This window comes from Onychomys torridus, unplaced genomic scaffold, assembly GCF_903995425.1.
Source record: "Onychomys torridus unplaced genomic scaffold, mOncTor1.1, whole genome shotgun sequence".
Classification (NCBI taxonomy): domain Eukaryota; kingdom Metazoa; phylum Chordata; class Mammalia; order Rodentia; family Cricetidae; genus Onychomys; species Onychomys torridus.
Window position 1 is genome coordinate 8117 of NW_023413156.1, and position 22742 is coordinate 30858.

Sequence of the window (22742 nt, forward strand, 5' to 3'; positions counted from 1 at the left end):
AGCCACATGACTGCCCTTCACTGCCTGTCTAGACAGAACTCTGGATCTGTATATTTGGTACTGGTATTAAAGGCCTGTGTCCTTGAACACACAGTGACTGCCTGACATGTGATCAGATGAAGGGGATGTGATACCACTGCCATCTGTTTATGGCTGGCTATGACCTCTGATCTCTAGGTAAACATTGTTTATTAACATACAATAAAATATCACAGAACCAGATATTGGGTGAACAACTGAGAGATCGGAGGAATAGCACAAGGTGCAGATAACCTCGCCTAGACAATGCCTCATTGGATCCTGTTTCCAAGAATCTTCATACTCTAAAAGCTTCTGAGTCCTCACCCGAATGGATCTGAGCTGAACTGCTGCTAAAAAGTCTAAAAGCTTAATAGCCCCTAGTTCCTGGTCCTGATTCTTTTTATATACTGTTCTTCTTCCTGACATCACTCCCTGGGATTAAAGGTTTGTGTCTGGCTGTTCCCAGTGTGGCCTTGGATTCTGCCTCCAAAATGATAGGATTAGGTTTGTGTGTGTCACCATCTCCTGACCTCTGTCTAATCTAGTGGGTTGTCTGTTCTCTGACCCCCATATGAGTTTTATTAGGGTCCACAATTTATTGGGGATATGAAGACAATACAGACTCCAACTTAGAGTAGGACCACTTGCTGCACCAGTTCCAGAAAGGACCTCAGGAATGTGCCATGATAGCTCAGAACATATACACAACAGTATATTCTACAGACATTCTGTCTGCGGTTTATGGCCCTTGCAGGTATCTAGATAATCCTGATGAGCAGTCCAGATAATCCTGTTCAGCAAGTTGTGGTTCCCTACCAAAAAGTCTAATCTCATGGTTTCAAATGTGGCTTCTTGCTGAATGTCTAGGTCAACAGTTTCAAAAAACACCTTTCCTCATCCCCTTTCTACGCAATCCCAAATTGCCAATTCCCAGCTTGAGGTTTTTCCCTATAAAAATGCTCTGCATCAGGACTTGTGGCCACCTCCACATTTCCCTCCATCTTCCTTGCATTGGCCCGGTTGAACCTGACAATAAAAGGGCCCTTATATGCTTGCATGGGAAACCAGCTCCTTGGTGGTCTCTGGGAGTTTCAGAAAACAGGTACAACAGGGACACAATATATAACCACAACTCCCAGAGAAGAATTCCCTTGGCCTCTGCTAGGAAGCCTTCTCACCTAGCATTTTGGTTCCACCTAAGCTCTGATCAGACTGCCTTTCAACCATTGGAAGATGACCTATAGGCACCCTCTTCAGACACATGGTTGACATTTTCTTGGCTATTGATGGAGCTGAGCATGGGACGTGTTTTTATCTGCCTTCCCATGATCCTTCACAAGCTATCAGTGTGATCAGTGACAGTTGATGGAAGGACTCCTGCTGAGTCTGTCCCCTGCATCTCTCCAATCCCTTGTGTCCCCTTGTCTCTGAAGACAGCTGACATTTTCGTCAGGCTCTGGTTTTCGGTCTCTATCATGGCTGCATTTTCAAGTTAAACTAGGTGGTATCTGCATCATGTGTGAAGTTCTGGGTCACCTCATTCTATTTTAAAAATCTGCCTGGCACTTTCACTCCTTCAGGCCCTAGGAGACTTTTTGGCCTGCTAAGGTCAAAGACTAGAGATACAGTGTGAGCATGGGTTAGACCCTTCAGATACAATTCTAGGTGCTTTCCTGGAATTTCATGCTCTGACATCCTAAGATGAATTTGATTGGCCTTGTGTAATTTGCACAAGTCCCCACCCTTGGCAGCTGCGATTAAATAGCCACGTATGCCTTCCTGGAAAAGCCACTGTAGCCCACCTTCTGTGCACTCCTGACTTGACTGTTGTCTTGCTAGGTTTAGGTTACTATTGCTGTGATGAAACACCATGACCAAAAACAGGTGGGGGACGGAAGGGATTTATGTAGCTCATACTTCCACATGACTGTTGGTCATGAAAAGAAGACTGGAACTCAAATAAGGCAGGAGCCTGAGAGAGTCCCTGGAGGGGTGTTGCTTACTGGACTACTTCACCTGGCTTGCTCAGTCTTTCTTATAGAATGCAGGACCACCTTCCCAGGCATGGCACCACCCACAATAGGCTGAACTTCCCCTATCAATCACCAATTAAGAAAATGTCAATAGTCTTGCCTTCATTCAGATCTTATGGATACAGTCTTCTCTGCTGCGATGTCCTTCTGATTCTAGCTTGTGTCAAGTTGACAAAAACTAGCACCACTGACTTCTTGTCATCCTGACACACTTCTCTTTAAGCCACAATCTTTTCTTGTTTATATTAATGTGTGGTCTTGGGGATGTACATCACAATACAAAACATTTTAAAACTTAAATGAGTTTTACAAGTTCAAACATATCAAAAGTTTTAATCTCTTAAAATTCAGTCTCTCAACCATGAGCTTCTATAAAATCAAAAACTCAATATTTCTCAAGAGAAAGAACCAGGGGCACAGTCACAATCTGACCAAACCCAAACCCAAACCCAACAGTCTGAGTCGCCCAATGTTCAATATCTGGGATCCACTTGGTGATCCTCTAGGCTCCTGCAAGGGCTTTGGGGTCATGTTTCTCTCTCTGCCCTCTGCAACACACAGCTTATCTAAGCTTGAGCAGGATCCACTCCATCACTTCTGCTCTTTCTTTTGGTCATCTTTTGGTCCTGGGATCTCCAAAATGCTGGCGATTCTCTTGCAACTGGGCAGCACTTTCAACAGTAGCCTCTCCTGGGATCTCTTCATGGTGCCTAGGCCTCTACTTCTCTCCATAGGTCCTCTAATCATGAGGTGAACCTGCTACTAATAAGGTTGCACCTTCTCTAATGGCTTATCTTTGCCTCTTACTTGTACTGACAAATATCCACTCAAAAAAAAAATTGACATTTTCCTCCTAGCATGTTTCATTTGTAAATAGCATCTTGGGTAGGGGTACATTTAACAAATTTTCATAAAGGATAGAATGAAACTGCAAGATAAATGGAAGCAATGAATAAATGAATGAAGGAAAGAATGAATAAATAAGGAAAAGAATTCCAACTTAATGAGAGACAATCTTTGGGATCTTGTACAAGTGATTTGATTTTTACAGGAAGGGGTGTACATCAGGCTCTTATGTACCAAGTAGTAAACAATCTCCAATGCTTTTTAAGTAATTCAAATCTCAATTCTAATCACAGTAATTTAGTCAAGCCCCCCTCACATGTAAATCTTCTTTGTAATTATCCATGTGGTGACATGAAAATAATTGTCATCTACATGCTGTGTGATGATAGAATAACATGTGCTGTCCTTAAAGGCTGAGTCTGTCCTGTGTTGAGATGAGACTCTGGGCCCTGAGTTATAGCTTTATTATTCCCAGGTCTAGTTTTTGACTAAAGGAGTGATTTCCAGCTCAACTCTAGATCCATAACACCATCTACATAGGGGGTTGAGAAAACTTTTAAATGACTTTCCACCAATCACATGTCAGTGCAAAGGTGTCCCCATCACCAGAGCAAATCCAATGAAGCAATTAGGAGTAATTAGGAAGAAAACATCACTGTGAGCCTCCAGTGTTGCAAGGGATACAGAAGGCACAAAGGTCCAATGCTAAGACAATGAAATTGGTTGCATGACCTTGATGAACATATAATGCAATGGACTGTAAACCCATAGCAACTACTGATGTTAAGCAGAACATGTTTGACCTGTGTACAGACACCAAAGATTGTTTTCTTGCTGTCATTGTGAATCAAGAGAGTATGGATGTCCTGAACATGGACACATTATGCAGGTTCTATGAAATGGGAAGACAGCATCTGGCAGAGGAAGAAGATGAAGAAGAGTATTGGAAAGAGGAAGAACAGGGGGAAGAGGATAATGATGATGATGATGATGATGATGATGATGATGATGACACTGTTCATGTAGAGGAACTTGACACTGAGCAGTGGTTGGAGGCAAAATGAGAGGATGCTAACAACAGTGAGATAACAGGAGAAGGTGGGGACAATGACTTCTCTCCCTCTGATGAGGAGCTTGCAAGCCTTCCAGAGGAGGGAGAAGAAGGGGAATATGAAGACTCTGATGCAGAGGGGGAAGTGGAAGTGATCCTGGTAGAGGACAGCTCAGACAACTCTGATTTGGAAGATGACATCATCTTATCTCTGAATGAGTGACTGGCCAGTCCCCACTTGGAAGAGACTCTTGGTAGGAGAGAAGAACTGAGTGAATGGATTCAGAAATTCTGCCATTTGCTGTCTCCTAGGCTGTCTGTTAAGGAACTGTATGTCCTGCATTTGAGGACTATGATTTCGAGTCTCCTTGGAAGCTGAGGGCTTTTCTGAAAACAATAACAACCACAAAAATAAATAAATAAGAAAGACTCCAGGGACTACTTCCTATTTTCCCTCCTCTCCTCCTAGGATGAATATAGCTTTCCTCGAGGGAACAAACAAACATGTCTCTGGGTATTTCACAATGTATTTTCTTTGTATAATGTTGTTTACTTAAACAACAAGAAATGGCTTTTAATAAAAATGTAAAAAGAAACAAAAATCAACAAGCACAACAAAGTCTCCCAAACTTCCTGTACTGTGGAAAAACTTCTTTTTTTAAAAAGATTTATTTATTTATTATGTATGCACTATTCTGCCCACATGCATGATTGCAGCCAGAAGAGGGCACAAGATATCATTACAGATGGTTTTGAGTCACCATGTGGTGCCTGGGAATTGAACTCAGGACCTCTTGAAGACACACAAAGTCAAATGTAGTGTTGCAAATCTTCAACCCTGGTACTTATAAGAGCAAAGAAGGATGAAGTGACGATCCAGAGAAAAACAAATTACATACTCTGATTCAGAGAAATAAAAAACATGCTAGGTATGTAATTGTGTACCTGCAATCCCTGAATGTTGAGAGCCAGGCTAGGTAAATCTGGAGATGAAGGGCAAGCTCATCCAAAGAGCATGTTCAAGGTCAAGATAAGCTGAATAAGTCCCTGTTCCCAAGATGCTCAAGAGAAAGGAAAGTGAGTGGAAACAAGGGGAAGTAAGGGAGAATAGGGAACTGAGAATGGTAACAAAAGGCATAAAGAAAATTAAAGGAAGAGAACATGATAATTAGAGACCATGAGACAATTAAAAGAAATAAAAGGAGGAAGTAAGAGAGACTAGAGTAACTAAAGGGCAGAAAAGAGCAGGGTGAGGGACTGAAGGAAATGGGAAGAGCAGGCAAGGACAAGCTCACTCAGAAGTGAAATAAGCTTGCCTGTGTTTTCCTATAGTACCCATATCAAGAACACAGCAGAGCAGGAGAGATGAGAGCCAGGCAACACACCACAGGAAAGAAGGGATACTCACCCTCACAAAGGAACAAGATTCTATTGGTCCTTTCCAATAACTCAGTGTCTTATCTGGAGAGCTTCTGGGAAATTTTTGGGACACAGATTTCCTTGGAAGCAATTCTTGCCTGCAGAAACCATTACATTAAGTGTTGGTGATCAGCAGAACTTCTGCATCCAAACTACCAAAAGCAATTAAAACTTGAAATTAAATCAAGCTTTTGTATGGGGGGAGGAGGCATTGAAGCCACAGTGAAATTTGCTTTTCTGACCTAGGATCACATTTTACATCAGGATCTAGCAATACACCTGAAACCTTCCATACACCCAGGCATCAGCATTGCTCATGTATTGATATTAAATTCAATCAGTGTATTTTGTAACTCAGGCTAGCCGTTAAATCCCACCAAAATTGAGGAAGACCATGAGATTCGGATCGACTGTTACCAACCTCTCCTTTGCTAGATTTCCAGGTATGCAACCAATTGTTGATAAGGTAGTGGAGAGTGAATTCAGGAAAGTTGCATGGTAGACAAGTGCACTAGCAGCTGATCAAGACCCCAGCCCAGCACTGCATCCATTCATTTGACTCTACTACTACTACTCTGTCTATGGTGGGCAGCATCCACAGCTCTCTCTTTCCCATTTCTTCTATGATTCTCAATAAGAGCTCTCCAACAGTTGAAAACTGGTGTTGTCTTGGCTTTGTCATGAGGTATCTGAATACAATGAACAGACATCTAACACCATCTAATCGTGTCCCCATGCTGTTGGATTGTTCTTTATTGTCCCATGCTCATATTTGTCTACCTTTCTCCTCTCTTTCAATAGTTTTAAACTTTCTTGGAGTTTGGAGCTCCCGGTCTTTCCTTGTTTTCAGAATCTCATTCTCCTTCTTTGAGCCCAGTGGCTGGACAGGAAGGGCTCCATGCCAGAGTTTCATGGGACACATCCTGCTTCTTGCCATGTGTCCAAAGACCCCACAGTTCTTGCGTTTTTCTTGTGTGGACTAAATAATGAACACAGAGTAAGATGCAATTTCACATAAATATCAAAGTCCTACAAAATGATGTTTAAGTTAGATTCAACCTTGCATTGCAGGATATATCCTAGAACTATAAGTACTAGAAATATAGTCCATCATCTGCTAAAAAAAGAAAGATTTCCGCAAACATTTACTGGGAGCACTTTACAGAGCAATACAGAAATAAAGATATTTGTGTTTAAATGGTTACAGTACAAAAGGTAGTGTTACTCAGATCTTTGGACTCAGTATTCAGGAAGATAAGGGAGGGAGAAAATAAGTTAAGGAAAATCCTCGTCTGTACAGATAGTTAGTTCCAGGTCAACCTGTAAAAATTGGTGATATGGGATCTAAAAGTAAAGTGGAGGCTGCAGATATAGCTCATTGATGCGGGGGTGGGGTGGGGTTGGGGGGTGGGAAAACGTCAATTTGGGCATTGCTTTGAGGTAGAGAGCCCCCTAGAGACACACCACTAAGTTTGGGGTTGTACCTAAGCAACAGGCATGGCTTCGTACATATGAGGTACTAAGGTCAGTACTCAGTTAGCAATGAATGCATAGCTAAAAATGATTCAATACACTGATAGTGGGAAAATACCAGGTTGCTCATGACAGTGAGTGTGTACAAAGTAGGTCCTCAGATGTTCTCAGTGGGCAGGTAGTTTGAGAAAAAAACTGCAAAAAATTCGATGCTGGTATAAAAGAATATGAGTTACAAACACCCATTCCCCATGGTTAAATCCACTTTCTAGAGTACCATAAAGCCCCAGTTTTCAGGAGTTCTAGGTGCACTGACCTTGGTTGCTTCCTCCTCTTCTGGAGGAGCTCTTGGACTCACTGCTCTGAAGCAGTTCCTCTTCTGTGTCATGTCTTCAGTGGGTCTCTGAGAAGGAGGTTGTGTGAGATGACTTGCCATCTGCTTCATGACTTTTGGCTTTTTCTTCAACATATTTCATTAACTGAACATTACACTTCCTAGTTATGAGATAAGGAAAAATAAAATTTCTTGACACATCATTTGTCTTTATTTTAGGAGACAGAGATAGGATGTATTTGCTGAACAGAGTCACACACACCATTGCCTGCAACACTCAGAGCTGATGTCACATTCTTCGAGCTTCTCCCAGGATCTCACACTCAGAGCCTCCTGAGAAAACACCACGTGGCTTACCAGGTCTGAAATGAGATGTGTAGGATTTTGTAAAATACACTGGTTTCTGAAATTTTCCAAGATTTTCCAACCAATTTAATGATCTCTCTGTTTTTAAATTGTCTTGCTTCTTATTCTTTCCAATTTGTTTTTATTTAGTTTTAGTTTTAAGTTTAAGATTAAGTCAGCCGGGTGGTGGTGGCACACTCCTTTAATCCCAGCACTCAGGAAGCAGAGGCAGGCAGATCTCTGTGAGTTCAAGGCCAGCCTAGACTACCAAGTGAGTTCCAGGAAAGTCACAAAGCTAAACAGAGAAACCCTGTCTCAAAAAACAAAACAAACAAACAAAAAAAACAAACAAAAACAGCTTAAGTATTAAATTTTAAGATGAAGTTTAATTTAGTTCTAGCATTAAGATTTATATTTTAATTTAGTTTTGTTTGCTTTGACACTGTCAAAAGAAATATTTTTATGGAATAATATGGAAATTAAATTAATAAACTTAATTAATTAAAAGGGTTCCAGAAATATAGCTCAATGGTCCTTTTAACTTTATAACAGTGATGCCAGCATCACAATATCAATCAACACACACACACACACACACACACACACACACTGTGTCACTAAAATACACACACATACTAAAATACACACAAATGCACACAGTCTCACTGAGATACACATACTAAAGTACAGGCAAATGTATATACTCATTGATTACATTTACTCAAACTCCTAGACACACACAAAACAACACTGAAATTTGCCACAAATAGACACTAAGACAATGCACATAGAACAAACAAACATTCAAGTACACATAAACTGTGTAACTCAAACCAATTAATCCATGACCTCTTCTATTTCTCCTTAGGTTTCTATTTTTAATTACAAGTGAGAGGCTTTGATTCAATCATAATACACTAAGGAAAAATAATCACAAAGGGGATTAATTCGATAGACACTCAATCTCCCAATCAGAAGGAAGCATACTCTTGGGAGGTGGGGCAACATAGAGTGGGTATGAGGCAAAGGGAGTATAAAGGGCCAGAGGATCCTTAGAAAGCTCTCACAGTCCTAGAGTCTGGAGTCACTCACAGACTGGTCCTGTTGGGAACTGGAGCTGTCACCAGTGTCAAGGTAAGTCACACCCCTCCATCAAGAGAACTTTCGCATGCTGAGGAGTTCTTACTAGGAATTCAGCTACATGTCAACATCCTACATTTAAAAGGGAAAAACAGAATTTGAGGATTGATTTGGTTTCATTGTGTAATGTTTTGTTTTGTGAGGTGTTGCTTGGTGTGGTGTGGTTTTAATAAAATGCCTATTAGACTGGAATTTACTTGTTAGTACTTCCATACCTTTGAAGTATTTTGGAGGCAGATATCAGATAGGCATAAATAGCATTGAATTTCAGCTACTTCTTGGTCTATATAGCATCCTAGATGCAGTCTGGATTTCAAGTTAGGATGTATATTTTAATCCTTTGTCGTCTCTTAAATTATGTTTCAGAGATTAAGTTTTACAGTTGTTTGAATTGATATTTTCTCTTAATTGTGATTTATAAATATTCTTGGATTCACTAATAGTTTCTACAAGGCAAGATGCAAGTGTCACCTGATCGGGGAGCCGAGAATTAAAAAGCAGGTTGTGTTACCCTTGACTATTTGATATGACATTGTCTGAGAGACAAACTTAAAAATAAAACCAAAAAGGATTCTGGTTACACACACTAGCCTGACCTTGTGGGTAGAATTAAGGTCAACAAAACAGAAGATACCAGATCATAGCTGTGCGGGTTAATGTCAGGTTCTTCTATTAGATTCCATTGGTCCACATGTCGGTTTTTATGCCAGTACCCAGCTGTTTTTTTTTTTTATTATTACTGTAGCTCTAATGTAGAGCTTGAGATTGGGGGTGGTGATGTCTCCAGAGGTTGTTTTATTGTACTGGATTCTTTTGGCTGTCCTGGGTTTTTTTGGTTTTCCATTAGAAGTTGAGTATTATTCTTTCCAGAACTGTGAAGAATTTTGTTTGTAGTTTGATGTGGATTGCGTGGAATCTGTAGAATGCTTTTGGTCAGATGTCCATTTTTACTAGGTTAACCCTGCATATCCATGAGCATGGGTGATCTTTCCATTTCCTGATATCTCCTTCAATTTCTTTTTTCAGTAACTTAAAGTTCTTGTCATATAGGTCCTTCACATGCTAAGTTAGAGTAACCCCAAGGTATTTTATATTGTTTGTGGCTATTGTAAAGGTGATGTATCTCTGATTTCCTTTTCACCCTGTTTGACTATTGTATATTGGAGGGCTACTAATTTTGTATTTTTGAGTTGATCTTATATCCTGCTATGTTCCTGAAGATGTTTATAAGTTATATCAGTTCCTTGGTTGAATTTTTGGGGTCACTCATGTATACTATCATGTTATCTGGAAATAGGGAAAGTGTTACTTCTTCCTTTCCAATTTGTTTCCCCTTAATCTCCTTATGTTGTCTTATTGCTCTGGCTAGAAATTCAAGTGCTATATTGAATAAGTATGTGGAGAGGTGACAGCCTCGCCTTTCTTATTTATCCAAGTTCAGAGTTAGCATAGTTAATATTGTTTAGTGGGTACTCATGGCTCTTTAAAAAGAACAGAAAAGGAAACAACCAATCATGAGGGCCAAAATTAATCAGTGGGTTTAGTGTTCTGTATGTGTCTTGAGTAGTCTAGATAGTCTAGACAGCCAATCTATCAGGTCAGAAGCTGCCCCCAGAAAGTCAGTTAATTAATAGCTAATAAAGACACTTAATGATTAAATGAAAAATATACAGTGAGTTGGATGATAGTTTTATCATGATAGTAGTGAAGCCTGGAGCGAAATTTCAAACAAAACAAACACAATAAATACAAAAGTATAAGAACACACACACTAAAATATAGAGATTCACAGTAAAGTGTACATACACAATCTAATGTACTCACTCTAAAACAGTCAAGATAAAAAATGAGTTTAATAAAATATATACATTAATACACATAGACTTTTAAATAAACATAGACCTTAAACGTACATGCTGAAACAGGTCATATATAATAATATATAAATGGGAAAAAATTTGCACAAAACACAACACACACATACATGCTTGTAAACACACCTGCAATAATAATTCAATCAATCAGCACATTAAAGGCTCCTCAAATTCTGCTTCCTTTGAGTATTTTTGTTTTCACATAAGGAACTATGGATCAGTCAATATACACTAAGAAGATATAATCATAAAGCAGATTGAGCAGATGTACAATCAATCTCCTGATCAGATAGAATGATCTCAATGGGATGTAGGGCCACAGAGGGAAGTGGTGAGGAGAAAGTAACATAAAAGTCCAAGATATCAGATACTTGTGAGAATCACAAATAGCCAAACGAATGGAAGCACAAGAATTATGAACCAAAGGCTGTGGAACCCCCAGCTGGTTCAGGCCCTCTGGATAAATGAGACAATTGAATAGCTTGAACTGTTTGGGAGGCATCCAGGTTGTGGGACCAGGACCTGTCCTTAGTGCATGAGCTGGATGTTTGGAACATTGGGCTTACACAGGAACACTTTGCTCAGCCTGGAAGGAGTGGACTGGACCTGCCTGTACTGAATCAACCAGGTTTAAATGAATCCCCAGGTGAGTCTTGGCCCTGGAGGAGATGGGAATGGAGGGGAGGGGATGGGGGGAAGGTAGAGGCAGGGGCAGGAGGGGGGGGACAGGGGAACCCATGGCTGATGTATAAAATTAATACACAAATATAATAATATAAAGTTGATTTAAAAAAAGAAAGAAAGAAAGACAGAAAGAAAGAAAGAAAGGAAGGAAGGAAGGAAGGAAGGAAGGAAGGAAGGAAGGAAGGAAGAAAAAGTAAGGAAGAAAGAAAGAAAAGACCAAGCAGATTCCATAGCAGGGTTCTCAGTCTTCTCTCAGAGATTGGGCATCAATGTCAGCTTCCCGAGACTGAGCAAGCAGTTTCTAGGAGTGCCTTGATCAAAAGACAATTAATCACGGATGCCCCTCCCAGCAGAACTGTGAGATTGGACACACCAAGCCTGTTCAACTAAGCCAACCTCCACAGGAGTTCAGGGACAAAACATGGGACTTGTCCATCCCTGCCAAAAATAGATAACACTAACCCCAAATAAACCATAGCCAATGAAAGTTACTAACATAATGGCCACTTGTGTAAACCAATCCCAACTTTGTTCCTATGTAGTCTTAAGACCTGCAGAACCTCCTTGTGTTACCCCTCTGAAAACCTGCCGCATTGCTAATTGGGCTCTCTCCTGCTCTGGGGCATCAGACAGACAGAGAGGCCAGGGTTAACCCACAACCATAAAAAGACTTTGATTTTGCAACAGATTTGGTCTTTTTGTGGTCTTTGGTGGATTCTGGGTACAATACTCTATTCAGCAACTCCATATTCTCAACATAGGCTCTTTGCATGTTCTGTATCCCTTGAGAAACTGCTGGCTCACAGAGATGTTTTCTTCCTAATGTCTCCTAATTGCTTCATTGGATATGTTCTTTTGTACACATTTGAACTGTCACCTAATTGGTGGAGAGTCATTAAATTTTTCTCATTTATATATATATATATATTATGGATGGAGAGTTGAGTTTAAATCCACTTCTGCAGCAGGAAAGGGGACCAGGCAATAATAAAGCAATAAATCAGGGCCCATCATGTCATCTCAACACAGGACAGACTCAGTGGTTCAGCTCAGCAATTGCTACTGTGGCATCACACAGCATGCATGTGAGAATTACTTTCATATGTACATATAGATAAAGATAAACAAGATTTTCCTGGGTAGGGTGAATTGACTATATTGCTGTGATTAGAATTGAGATTAAAAAGATGTTAACAGGAACTGTCTGGTATTTCCTACTAGATGTAGAATGAACTGTATCCCTCCCTTCTGGTGAAATTTTAATTAATTCCACAAGATCCCAAAAGTAATCCTTAATACCTTTGCACCTCAAAGTACAATCTTCTAATCTTTCTTCTTTCTTTCCTTTTCTATTTATTCAATCCTTCCTTCTTTCTTCCATTTTCAATGTACTTTTGAAAAAATTTCAATTTCCATAAGTAACAAAGAGCTATTTGTGATTGATTGTTGCTAAGAGAGGTCAAGTGGAACGTCTTTAATCTAGTGAACCCTTGGCACTGGAATGAGGCAGAGGGCAGGAGTCATCCAGGAGGGCTCTGAGGAACAACATAGAACAAACAGAGGCTGAAGCAGGTTCATTTCTGTTGGCAGAGAGAGGGACATGTTTTTTTCTTATTTTTTGAAACATGAGGTTTGATAGACATGAGATGAGGATGAGGACTGTGATCTGGGTAAGAGTTAAAACTGGGTGACCAAAAAGAGCAATGTGATTTTTGATCTCTCTTCATATTCTTTTGCTCAGTTTTTTTCTTTCCTTTGTTTACTTTTCTATCTTTGATTTTGTTGCTGCAAAATGATTTTTTTTCAGTCCATTCATTGTGGATGTCCTTTCACTGCCATACTATGGCTTCTACTCAACAGATCTGGGGTTCAAGTTTTTCTCTTAAAGGCTTTTTCCCCCTTTTCTTTCCTTTCTTTCTTTCTTTCTTTCTTTCTTTCTTTCTTTCTTTCTTTCTTTCTTTCTTTCTTTCTTTCTTTATTCATTCATTCATTCATTCATTCATTCATTTATTTATTTATTATATTTGTGTTTTACACACCAGCCATGGGTTCCACTGTCCTTCCCCCTCCCTCCACCGTTCCTACTTTCCCCCTAGCCCCTCCCATCCATTCCCATCTCCTCCAGGGCCAAGACTCCCGTGGGGATTCATTTAAACCTAGTGGATTCAGTACAGGCAAGAGCAGTCCCCTCCTTCCAGGCTGAGCAAAGTGTCCCTGCCTAAGCCCAATGTTCTAAACAGCCAGCTCATCAGAAGGCTTTTTTTTTTTAATTTTGGTTTTTTCGAGACAGGTTTTTACTGTGTAGCTTTGTGCCTTTTCTGGAAATCACAGAGATCGGCCTGGCTCTGCCTCCAGAGTGCTGGGATTAAAGGCAATGTGTGCCACCACTGCCAGGCTCTTTAAGGCTCTTTTGAAATATTTTCTTTCTCTGAAACCCTATCTGGACTGGAATTCACTCTGAAATCCAGGCTGGTCTCAACTCACATATGTACCTGCTTTTGTTTATTTAATGCTGGCATTAAAAATGTGTGCAGGGATTAAAGGCACCTGACTTTGTCCAAGCATTGTAATTGCAAGGCTGAATTTTGTCCGCTGCAATTTTTATGAAGAAAGAGAATAGTAAAACACAGGGGTTTGTTTATCATTCTCTGGAAACAAATGTTTTCATCAAAATGTTTCTTCTGGCCAACATTGCTTAAATTAATTAAAACTCAGACTATCATTAAGAAAATGAATATCTATGAAGATAAATCATCCATTTTTACAGGTACTATTCAATTAATTCCACACCTTTTGGCTAATCCATTTTCAAACTTTGAAAATTTTTTCCTATTATGTGGATATTTTTATTCTTCCACAAGAAATGAGGGTTGAGGTTTCAACATTCACAACTTCAGTGTTGTGGTTTTAAAGGGCTTTAGTCTTCAGAAATGTTAATCATTGAGCTTTGAGGTTTCTATGGGATGATTGCATTTAAAATTCTTTCTATTTGTTGGGATTAAGCACATTTTGATATAAGACCACAATCTCTGGGGATAACACCTCACCCTGTGGATATCAGGGGGGACACAATTCAACCTAACAATCATCATGCATGGAGAAAGTCATTCATAATGACACAAGACTTTAATCCCTGCACTTTAAACACAGAGCAAGCATTTGTGAGTTTAAAGTAAACTGGACTACATAATAGTTACAGTACAGCCAGGGATACAGAGTGAGACAATGTTTTAAAAACAGAAGAGCAGCAACAAGAAAGTAAAGAACAGACAGAAAACCAAAATGGATTCTTGAAGTAGTGAGACAGATCTGGGCCACCAGCACTTTGAAGCCATAGCTTTGTAGTGCAAGATCATTGTCTACAATCAAATGAGTTTGTGAATAGACAAGGCAGCCATTTGCAGAAACAAGCAAACACTGAAAAAAAAAGAAACTAATGAAAAGAAAAAAGGGAGAAAATGTAGATGAAAATCTAAACAGTTTTAATAAATAAGAAACACAGAGCCTAATACAGGGGTAATAAGCAAAGTGATCAGAGAATTAGTGAAGAGCCACTGACTAACCTTCACTTACCACCAAGCCATAGCTTGGCACATGAGAGAGCTCCTTTCTGCCTAACCTGGGCTTTTATTGGTTTCCTGTTCTGCCTTCTCATTGACTCTAAGTCCAGCCTCATGTCTTCCTAGTCACTGCCTTTCTATACAGACTCAGGTCCTATGGTTGGTACTGGGATTAAAGGCTCTTGTCACTAGCCTTGACTGTGTCCTTGACCACACTGAGACTCTCCACGCCCTATTATCAGATTAAGCGTAGGGGCTAAGACCATTTGACCTCTGTTCCTGGCTCCCTGTGAGCTTTGATCTCCAGGCAAACTTTGTCTTTTAACATTCAAATAAAATCACTTTTCATCACAATTAAAATATCACCACAGGATAATCTTCATTCCATTTATACATTTTCATTCCACCCTAAACTACAACCTACCTCACATCTATCATACATCATGTAAAACTGTCAAACATCTTTACTTTGTCCATAGTGATGAGCCCAATATACCCTGCCTTTTCTACTTTGTGCTTCAGACACCTCCTGGGCACTGTTCTCTCTACATGTCTCATTCCACTGCCAAAAGCTTTACCTTGTTCATTGCAGCATTTGAATTCCAAACCCTCTGGATATCAGAAAATTTTAACCATTTTGGAATGAGCTTTATGTCAGAAGTCATAGTAGATGAATGACAATCTTTATATTCCCTTTCAACGTGTTACTGTTCCCTTACTACAGTGACTGGCTAAGCTTGCTTTGGATGTGTTCTACTTCCATGGCATATTCCAGAACTGCATAGAGATTCAGAGGTGGGCCTGAGGAAGGATTCCATCTGTAATTCAGTCTGAGGGGCAAATGTCTTTCCTATTTTATTAGCTTGTTTTTTTTTTCTGCTCTATTGATGCTTTTCACTGGTCTTCCTAAAGTACAAGGCTGTTCTGGGACTGGAGACACTCTTACACTACTTAGTGATTGATAGGATGAAAGTGGTGACTGCCACACCCACACACAGTGGGTGTGGTCCAATCTCATTATCAAATGATTAGCATGTCAGATTGCATCACTGAAGTCGGGCACTATAAAAGGAATTCAACTTGAACAGACCCTCAGATGAAGCAGACCAGTTACCTGGAAACACATCGGCTCCTAGGGCTTGCTGGAATCACAATAGAAATTCACTCCAGAAAGAAGTAACTGGAGACTAGGAACATTTCTTCTTTGTTGCTTGAGTATGTGTGTATTGTGAATATTTGTGGGTTTTGGGAGATGCTGCTTCACAATTTGTGGAGATCTCAAAGATGTAGTGTGATCCTTTGGACCTTTCTGATCAAGGTTTTCACTTTTAAAATTCTGAAAAATAGAGTATGCTTTTTTTAAAAAATAGACTTGTCTTGGCTTTCCTGTGAGTTTAAGGTTGTTGGTCATTCAGTTCAAAATTTTTCTTATGAAAGTTTAGCTTTGTGGCTCATTAGAATGGGAGATAAGTGCGAAACCTAATATTTGAGGTTCAGCAACAACAACTTCACACATTTTTTTGTTTATTTGTTTTTTGTTGAAACAGAGTTTCTCTTTGTAGTTTGCGCCTTTCCTGGAACTAGCTTTGGAGACCAGGCTGGCCTCAACTCACAAAGATCTGCTGGGATGCCTGGCTCTGCCTCCTAAGTGCTGGGACTAAAGGCATGTGCTGCCATTGCCACCACCACCACCACCTGGATAACTTCACCTTTTATAAGGAGGGAACATCTACCCCTGTGCCTCTGAACAACTTGCTGTTTTCTTATTTCAGATCATCCCATCCTCAACCCAGGATATTTCTCCCTCATGAGTCATTACTCTAATATCTCTTTTTTCTGCTCTCTAGAATAAACTGTTTAGAACTCTGTTTAAGCATTAACTTCAAGAAATAATGGAACTGTGGTTATTGAAATGTATTTGGGCCCCAGAATCTCATAGAGAGTGGTGCTCTTAGGAGATGTGGCCTTGTTGGAGAACACTGGATGAAACATGCCTTTAATCCAGACCTTGATGTGGAGGGCACACTTTTAATCTGGAACAGACCAATTAGAGTAATTGAATCACTGTTGGGGAGGGATTTGAGGTCTTTTTCTCAACTTTCAATCAATGTTTGAGATTATTTCAATACCACATACCATGTATCAGTCTCAGCTCTAGCACCCGCTCTGCCTTCCTGAGGGCATGCTCCCCAAAATGAGGGACTGAACTTCTGAACTGTAAGTGAGCCATCAAAAGTGAATGTCTGCTTTGTATGTGTTGCTATGGTTCTGGTGTCTTTCAAAGCAAGAGTAAACCCTCAGTAAGATAGAAACCATCATGTATAAGGCACTTAGTTGGTTTTTATTAATTATGTTGGTTTTTAAATTATTACTTTAATATATTCACAAATTGCATTAACAGATCTTCAAGTCACAAGACATACTTGATTGAGAAAGTTGAATTTTTTGAGGATTCTCAACAGAATGGCTTCAAAGCACAGAAAATCATTTAGGCTCCAGTCAAAAGAAAATCGCCTTGTATTAGAGAACATGAACTTCATTCCTACCCAAGATACTCCTCTACAGTGGGAAGAAGATATCTGCAACTCCTCAATTGCTCAGCTCAACTTTCCCCCATATGATAGTGGCTCCTGTGCAAAGCAGGAGCTCCAAGCACTCTGGAAGATGTTTACCTCCTGGTTGCAGCCAGAAAAGCATAGCAAGGAGCAGATGATTTCTCAGCTGGTCTTGGCTCAGTTTCTCCTAACTGGGCACTACAAGGACAAGTTTGTCTTAAAAGAAAAGTGGGAATCATGTGGTGGAAACATGGGGAGATTCATGGAGGATCTGACTGATGAGTGCTTGGAGCCTCCTATCATGGTGAGTACCTTGGTTCAGAGATGGTTAAGTTAGGAATCAAGGCAGTCATTTACATTTGGGGAAAAGTAAGAAGATATAGTTAATTTATTTGAGAGGCTGTCCCACTTCAACAAAATATTTACTATGGAGATTATCAACTACTATAGATGTATTAATTTAATGAGATTAACAGTGCAAGAAGCCCATGACATTTTTGACTCATGCAATTATATTTAAATTATTTACATGGTGATAGGGAGACTGGGAGATGTTATTTAAGCAAAGACTTAAAGGGTTTAGAATGGAGATCCTGGGATTGGACGATGGCTTATTAAGGTAGGTGATTACATTGTAATTATGAGTATTTAGTTGGAATTGACGCACACACTGATAATTCTGACTGTCAGACCTGGGCAGTGGAAGCTGGGGATCTAATTGTCTTAATGGTTTTCTAAATTGCCTACTGCATGTCATTAATATTCCATGTATAAAACTGAATTATCAGAAATGATAGAATATGTTTTCTGATGCTAAAATAAGTCTATTAGATGCATATTCAACACCAACACGCCCATAAGTACAGCCTTGATGAATAATGGTGCTGCAGTTCAAATTTTCAGAACAGAAATTCTTAATTTAGATGTAGTTACATTGAATCATCCTTAAATATCTAGGTTTGCATAATTAGCAGTCACTGAAAGAAATGGTCAAGGTGTTGAAATTTTTCCAACACTCCATACATACATTTCTAAATGTCATTGTTGAAATAACTTCTCATTGCTTTAGACTTCTAAATTTGCATATTAGTTAGTTTGTGTGGTTGCTTGGTTAAGTTTTTGTTTTGTCATTTGTGACTTGCTTTTGTTCAGTTCACATGGCTTGAGTAGGATTCAGATGAATCACCCTTTGTGATCTTTTCAAGTACCAGATTAAAGCTGTCCCCCACCACACCCAGATGTTTATTTGAGGTGTTTACTCTATGCACAAGTCATCATTTCAGTTTGTTATGTTCCACATTTCACTCTTTTGATTTTGTTTGAAAGTGATGATTTCATGATTGTAACTGAATTCCAAGTAAGAGCAGAGACAGTGTGTTTATGTGGAAACAATGTATGTGTTAGAAGTGTTTCAGTCAGATGTGAGTTGTATTAAGGACTTAATAGAAAACAACACGCTTTTGAAATATGGCTATGATGATAAGGGCATCCTCAACCAAGGGTTTTGTCTAGGGTGAGTAGTTAAATTTAGAAACTAAAAATACAGGTATTGGAACTAAACCCCACTCCCACAGCAAAGTGAGGTAACATTTGGAGAGATAGGGAACACTGGCAGACTATTGGCTGGAAGTGGGGGATGGGAAATCATCATCTACAAAAGAGGGAAAATGTCAGAGTCATGAGCATGAAAGCAGAAAGTTACAATTGCCAATAGGACACCAGGACACAAAAATGGCATCTATTACAAAGTTATTGTAGACACCCTAAGAATTCCAGAAAGAAACTATTACTAATCAGGGCTGAATGCTGAAGTAGGAACTTATAGCTTAGCAGCCATCTCTCAAACAAAGAATATAGAAAGGTTCAGGGTTCTGGGCACTGAGTAATAACTATAGGTTTTGGGTGCAACAGAAGGAGGAAAAGAAGGATCTAGAAATTCAGGAGATAGAGAGAAACACTAGCCATACACCTCTTTGTTAAACAGAAACAAATTTATTAGAACAGATAACTCCCATGAATTAACAAAAGAGGCTCCAGAGGTGGAAGACCCACAGAGAAGTCTATGTCAGAGGTTTTAAAGGCTCCTTTGGGCATTCTTGATCTCCAGACTACCTCCCTTCTTGATTTTCCCTACCTAGCCCAGGTGTCCTCTCAGTAAATGAGCTATTTTGTTATGGTTGGCCTAGGTTGGGTGAAATGGGGATAGTTTTTAGAACAATGAGAAGCCTTTTGTGATGGAGTAAGTCTCTATTTTCTGGATTGGAACAAGAATACCTGCCTTGTTCAATGCATTGACCAGTTGAAGATAATGTTGTGGCTAGACATTGCAGAAACCTAACCATACCTTTCCCCTGTAACAGTGACTCAACACTTGCAAATACATTGTGAATAGGGACTTTAGAGTCCATAACTTGTGAATGACAGAATAACACCATTAGAGATGACACACAAATGACCTAACTCATAGTCCAGTGATAGCTTGCAATCAGTTAGAGGACAGGTTTACCATCATGCACAAATCCACAGATTCATTGTCCATTGTCCTCTGGATTTGTTTACAGGTCCATGTCTCCAGGCAGGGGCAGGAAGCCCTCTTTCCTGAGAACATGTCCTTAAGAGAAACCATCAATCTTCTGAAAGAACAGCAATCAGCAAGAAGTTCAATACCAGAGTATGCAAGGTCACCCTTGCCCATCTCTCAAGATAGGTTATTGACAACAGGTAAGTGTCAGGAAGCTACACAGAGGAGGGGTGTTGTGCAGGGATCCTTTCTTGGGCACATTTTCACAGACTGTCTTATTTTCACAGGGTACGGAAACTGTGAAAATGGCCAAAACAATGCCTGGAACACTAGTGTTGTAAATGGTGGAGATAGTAGTTTTGGAAATGGGATGGACTCCCTTTCCATTATCCAAGAGGGTCACTTTCCTGAGCCTAAAGATAGGAGTGTTCCTGATGGAATTCCTCTGGATTACAGCAGAACAAGTCAAGTCACCTCCAGATACCAGGAAGAATCTCAGAGAGGAACTTTTTCTGAAGATGTCCCTATGGAGGTACAACCAGAGATTATCTCCAGGCCAGAGGATACAGAACACTGCAAGAATCATGATGTAAGCTCCACAAGTGGGCGTCGCCAAAAGAGATTCCTCAGAAACCCAAAGAGATACAAATGTGAGGAATGTGGTAGAACCTTTAAATATCCCTGTAGACTTTCAGCTCACCAGAGAAAACACAAGAAGGAAAGGTCATTTTTCTGTACCACGTGTCAGAGAGGCTTTTATACTCATTCAGACCTGAAAGTACATGAGGCCATACACCGGAAAAAGAAGACTTTCCAATGTAGTACATGTGGAAAGTCTCTCAGCAATCGTACAAATCTGAAGGCTCATGAGAGGATTCACACAGGAGAGAAGCCCTACACCTGCTCCCTGTGTAACCATAGCTTCCGCCAGTCATCCACATACCACCATCACCTGAGGAATTGCCACAAGTCAGAGGGAACTGTGGACCTTCCTCACAAGAGGCGAGCAGGGCTACAGCCTCAGTGTCTCATCTGTACTTGATGAAGCATGTAGCTTCTAAACAGCAAGGAGCCCGTGAAGGTGTGACTTGTAACTTCTGGATTATTCCCTCTGTCTGTTGTTATAGTCTATTGCCATGTGTGAGTTAAGAAGATGAGTCTGTTCAGTAACATTTTTCTGTGGCCTTAAGCTAGCTTATAATTTGTGCCTTATACATGTTAAATAAATGATTAGAATGGCAATACAATTGCCTCTCATGTATATTTTGTCTGGTGTGTGCCCATGATTTTGTGAGTTTCAGTGTATTTTTTGCCTCATTTACACAGCACGAGTGGACTATAGAGGACTGCATTGTCAGATCTTTATTTTTCCCTGTTTGAGATGGGTTCTTTCTAGTTAGCTTTCTACATAAGTATGTTTCGTACTACAGATTCCAAACATTCTCTGATCTGCAGCTCTTCTCTACAGGTTCATATTCGTGCCCTGTCATTCCCTCTGACTTTTTTTTTATACCCTGTTAAATTTTCAATCCCAAGTCTCAGGCTTGCATGGTAAATGCATTGACCTTTCTGTCATCTTCCATCCTATGAGTGATTACTGCTTAAAATTCAAGAATGTTCCTTCAAAGGATTGCCAGGGTCCTGTTGGAGAGTGAACAGCTTCAGTTGCTCACAGTGGCTCAAAGCAGCCATCACTATCAGTTCCATTATCGTCCCACATAATCCCACACTAATCTTCATAGCTCTATCCCCTGGTCCCTAGAAACTTAAGGAATAGTGGTGTCTGTGTGGATTCTTGGCTCATGTAATGATAGCTCGATGACAATTGGAAAATATTTTCCATGAATGAACTCCAAAAAATAAAATACTGAAAGGAAAAGGGAATAATATCTATATTGTAAAACATAATTCTGTGCAGAGTTGAAGACAGCAAGCATAGGCTGATTGAGATGTTGGCATTTGTGTATTTGGTGATTTCCATGTGGAAGGTGAGTTGAGTTCAAGTACCCTGTATCCATTTTGTAGGTAAACCATGATGTCCCCCTGATGTACCTGGTACAGCCTTACAGCTAGCCATTAGGAGGCTTCAATTTATTAAAATACAGCATTTCATCAGCTGACATGAATACCAGTACAAGTAAAGCATTTTCACATTAATGTTTTTCTTTTATTTTTGTTTTTTCAAGACAGGGTTTCTCTGTGTAGTTTTAGTGCCTGTCCTGGATCTTGCTCTGTAGACCAGGCTGGACTGGAACTCACAGAGATCTGCCTGGCTCTGCCTCGCCATGTGCTGGGATTTAGAGGTATGTGCCATCTGCCCACCTGGCGCACTTTTGAAGTTTCTTGTTGCTGACATACCTTTGTGGCGTGGTCCTTTCCCCTGCATGGTTGGTCGTTTCTAATGCCATTTCCTGATGATTGTGTTCCTCCAGCTCACTATTTGTTTTCCTGATGTAGAACTTGTAGGTTGGGCCGATTTAGGATATCTCAAGACTTATAGTATTAAAGATTCCTGGATGAGTGATATGTGGGGATAGTGTTAGCCTTTTCGTATCTTTAAAGACTGTAGCCTTTGTGGGTTTAGAGAATTTTGGAATAGAATCATAATTTTCCATATGTTTTAAATGAGGTTATATCCTAGGTTTGGGGGTTAGACTGTCTGTACATGTGAGTGTCAGAAAACAGAATTCAGCTGATAACAATGAGATATCCTGATGGCATCGTGCATTCCTGCATCTTAGCACCTGGGATATGTGGGCAGGAGGCTGTGGCTTACTGTGCCTGTGTGTTTCAATTTTTCATTTTTCAGAAAAAGCTCTCATGTTAGCAAGGGTAGGCCTGGAACTCTCTATCTTGTCATCAGAGAAAACAAACTGATATTTCCTA

General features: G+C 39.9%; 1 protein-coding gene across 1 annotated transcript; it reads left to right on the forward strand.

Annotated features, from left to right (window-relative positions):
- The first annotated feature begins 17309 nt into the window (after window positions 1-17309).
- On the forward strand, window positions 17310-20898 carry LOC118576165 (zinc finger and SCAN domain containing protein 4C-like). Its single transcript, XM_036176525.1, has 3 exons — window positions 17310-17639; window positions 19897-20056; window positions 20144-20898. The coding sequence occupies exons 1-3, from the start codon at window positions 17310-17312 to the stop codon at window positions 20896-20898; spliced, it is 1245 nt and encodes a 414-aa protein (XP_036032418.1).
- Window positions 20899-22742: the final 1844 nt, after the last annotated feature.

Bases quoted from the DNA above. Each gene is read 5' to 3' on its own strand.
- LOC118576165 (XM_036176525.1), top strand. From the start codon at position 17,310: ATGAACTTCATTCCTACCCAAGATACTCCTCTACAGTGGGAAGAAGAT. The intron at 17,640-19,896 runs GTGAGTACCTTG...ATTTGTTTACAG, and splicing joins GCTTGGAGCCTCCTATCATG to GTCCATGTCTCCAGGCAGGG. The intron at 20,057-20,143 runs GTAAGTGTCAGG...TTATTTTCACAG, and splicing joins AGATAGGTTATTGACAACAG to GGTACGGAAACTGTGAAAAT.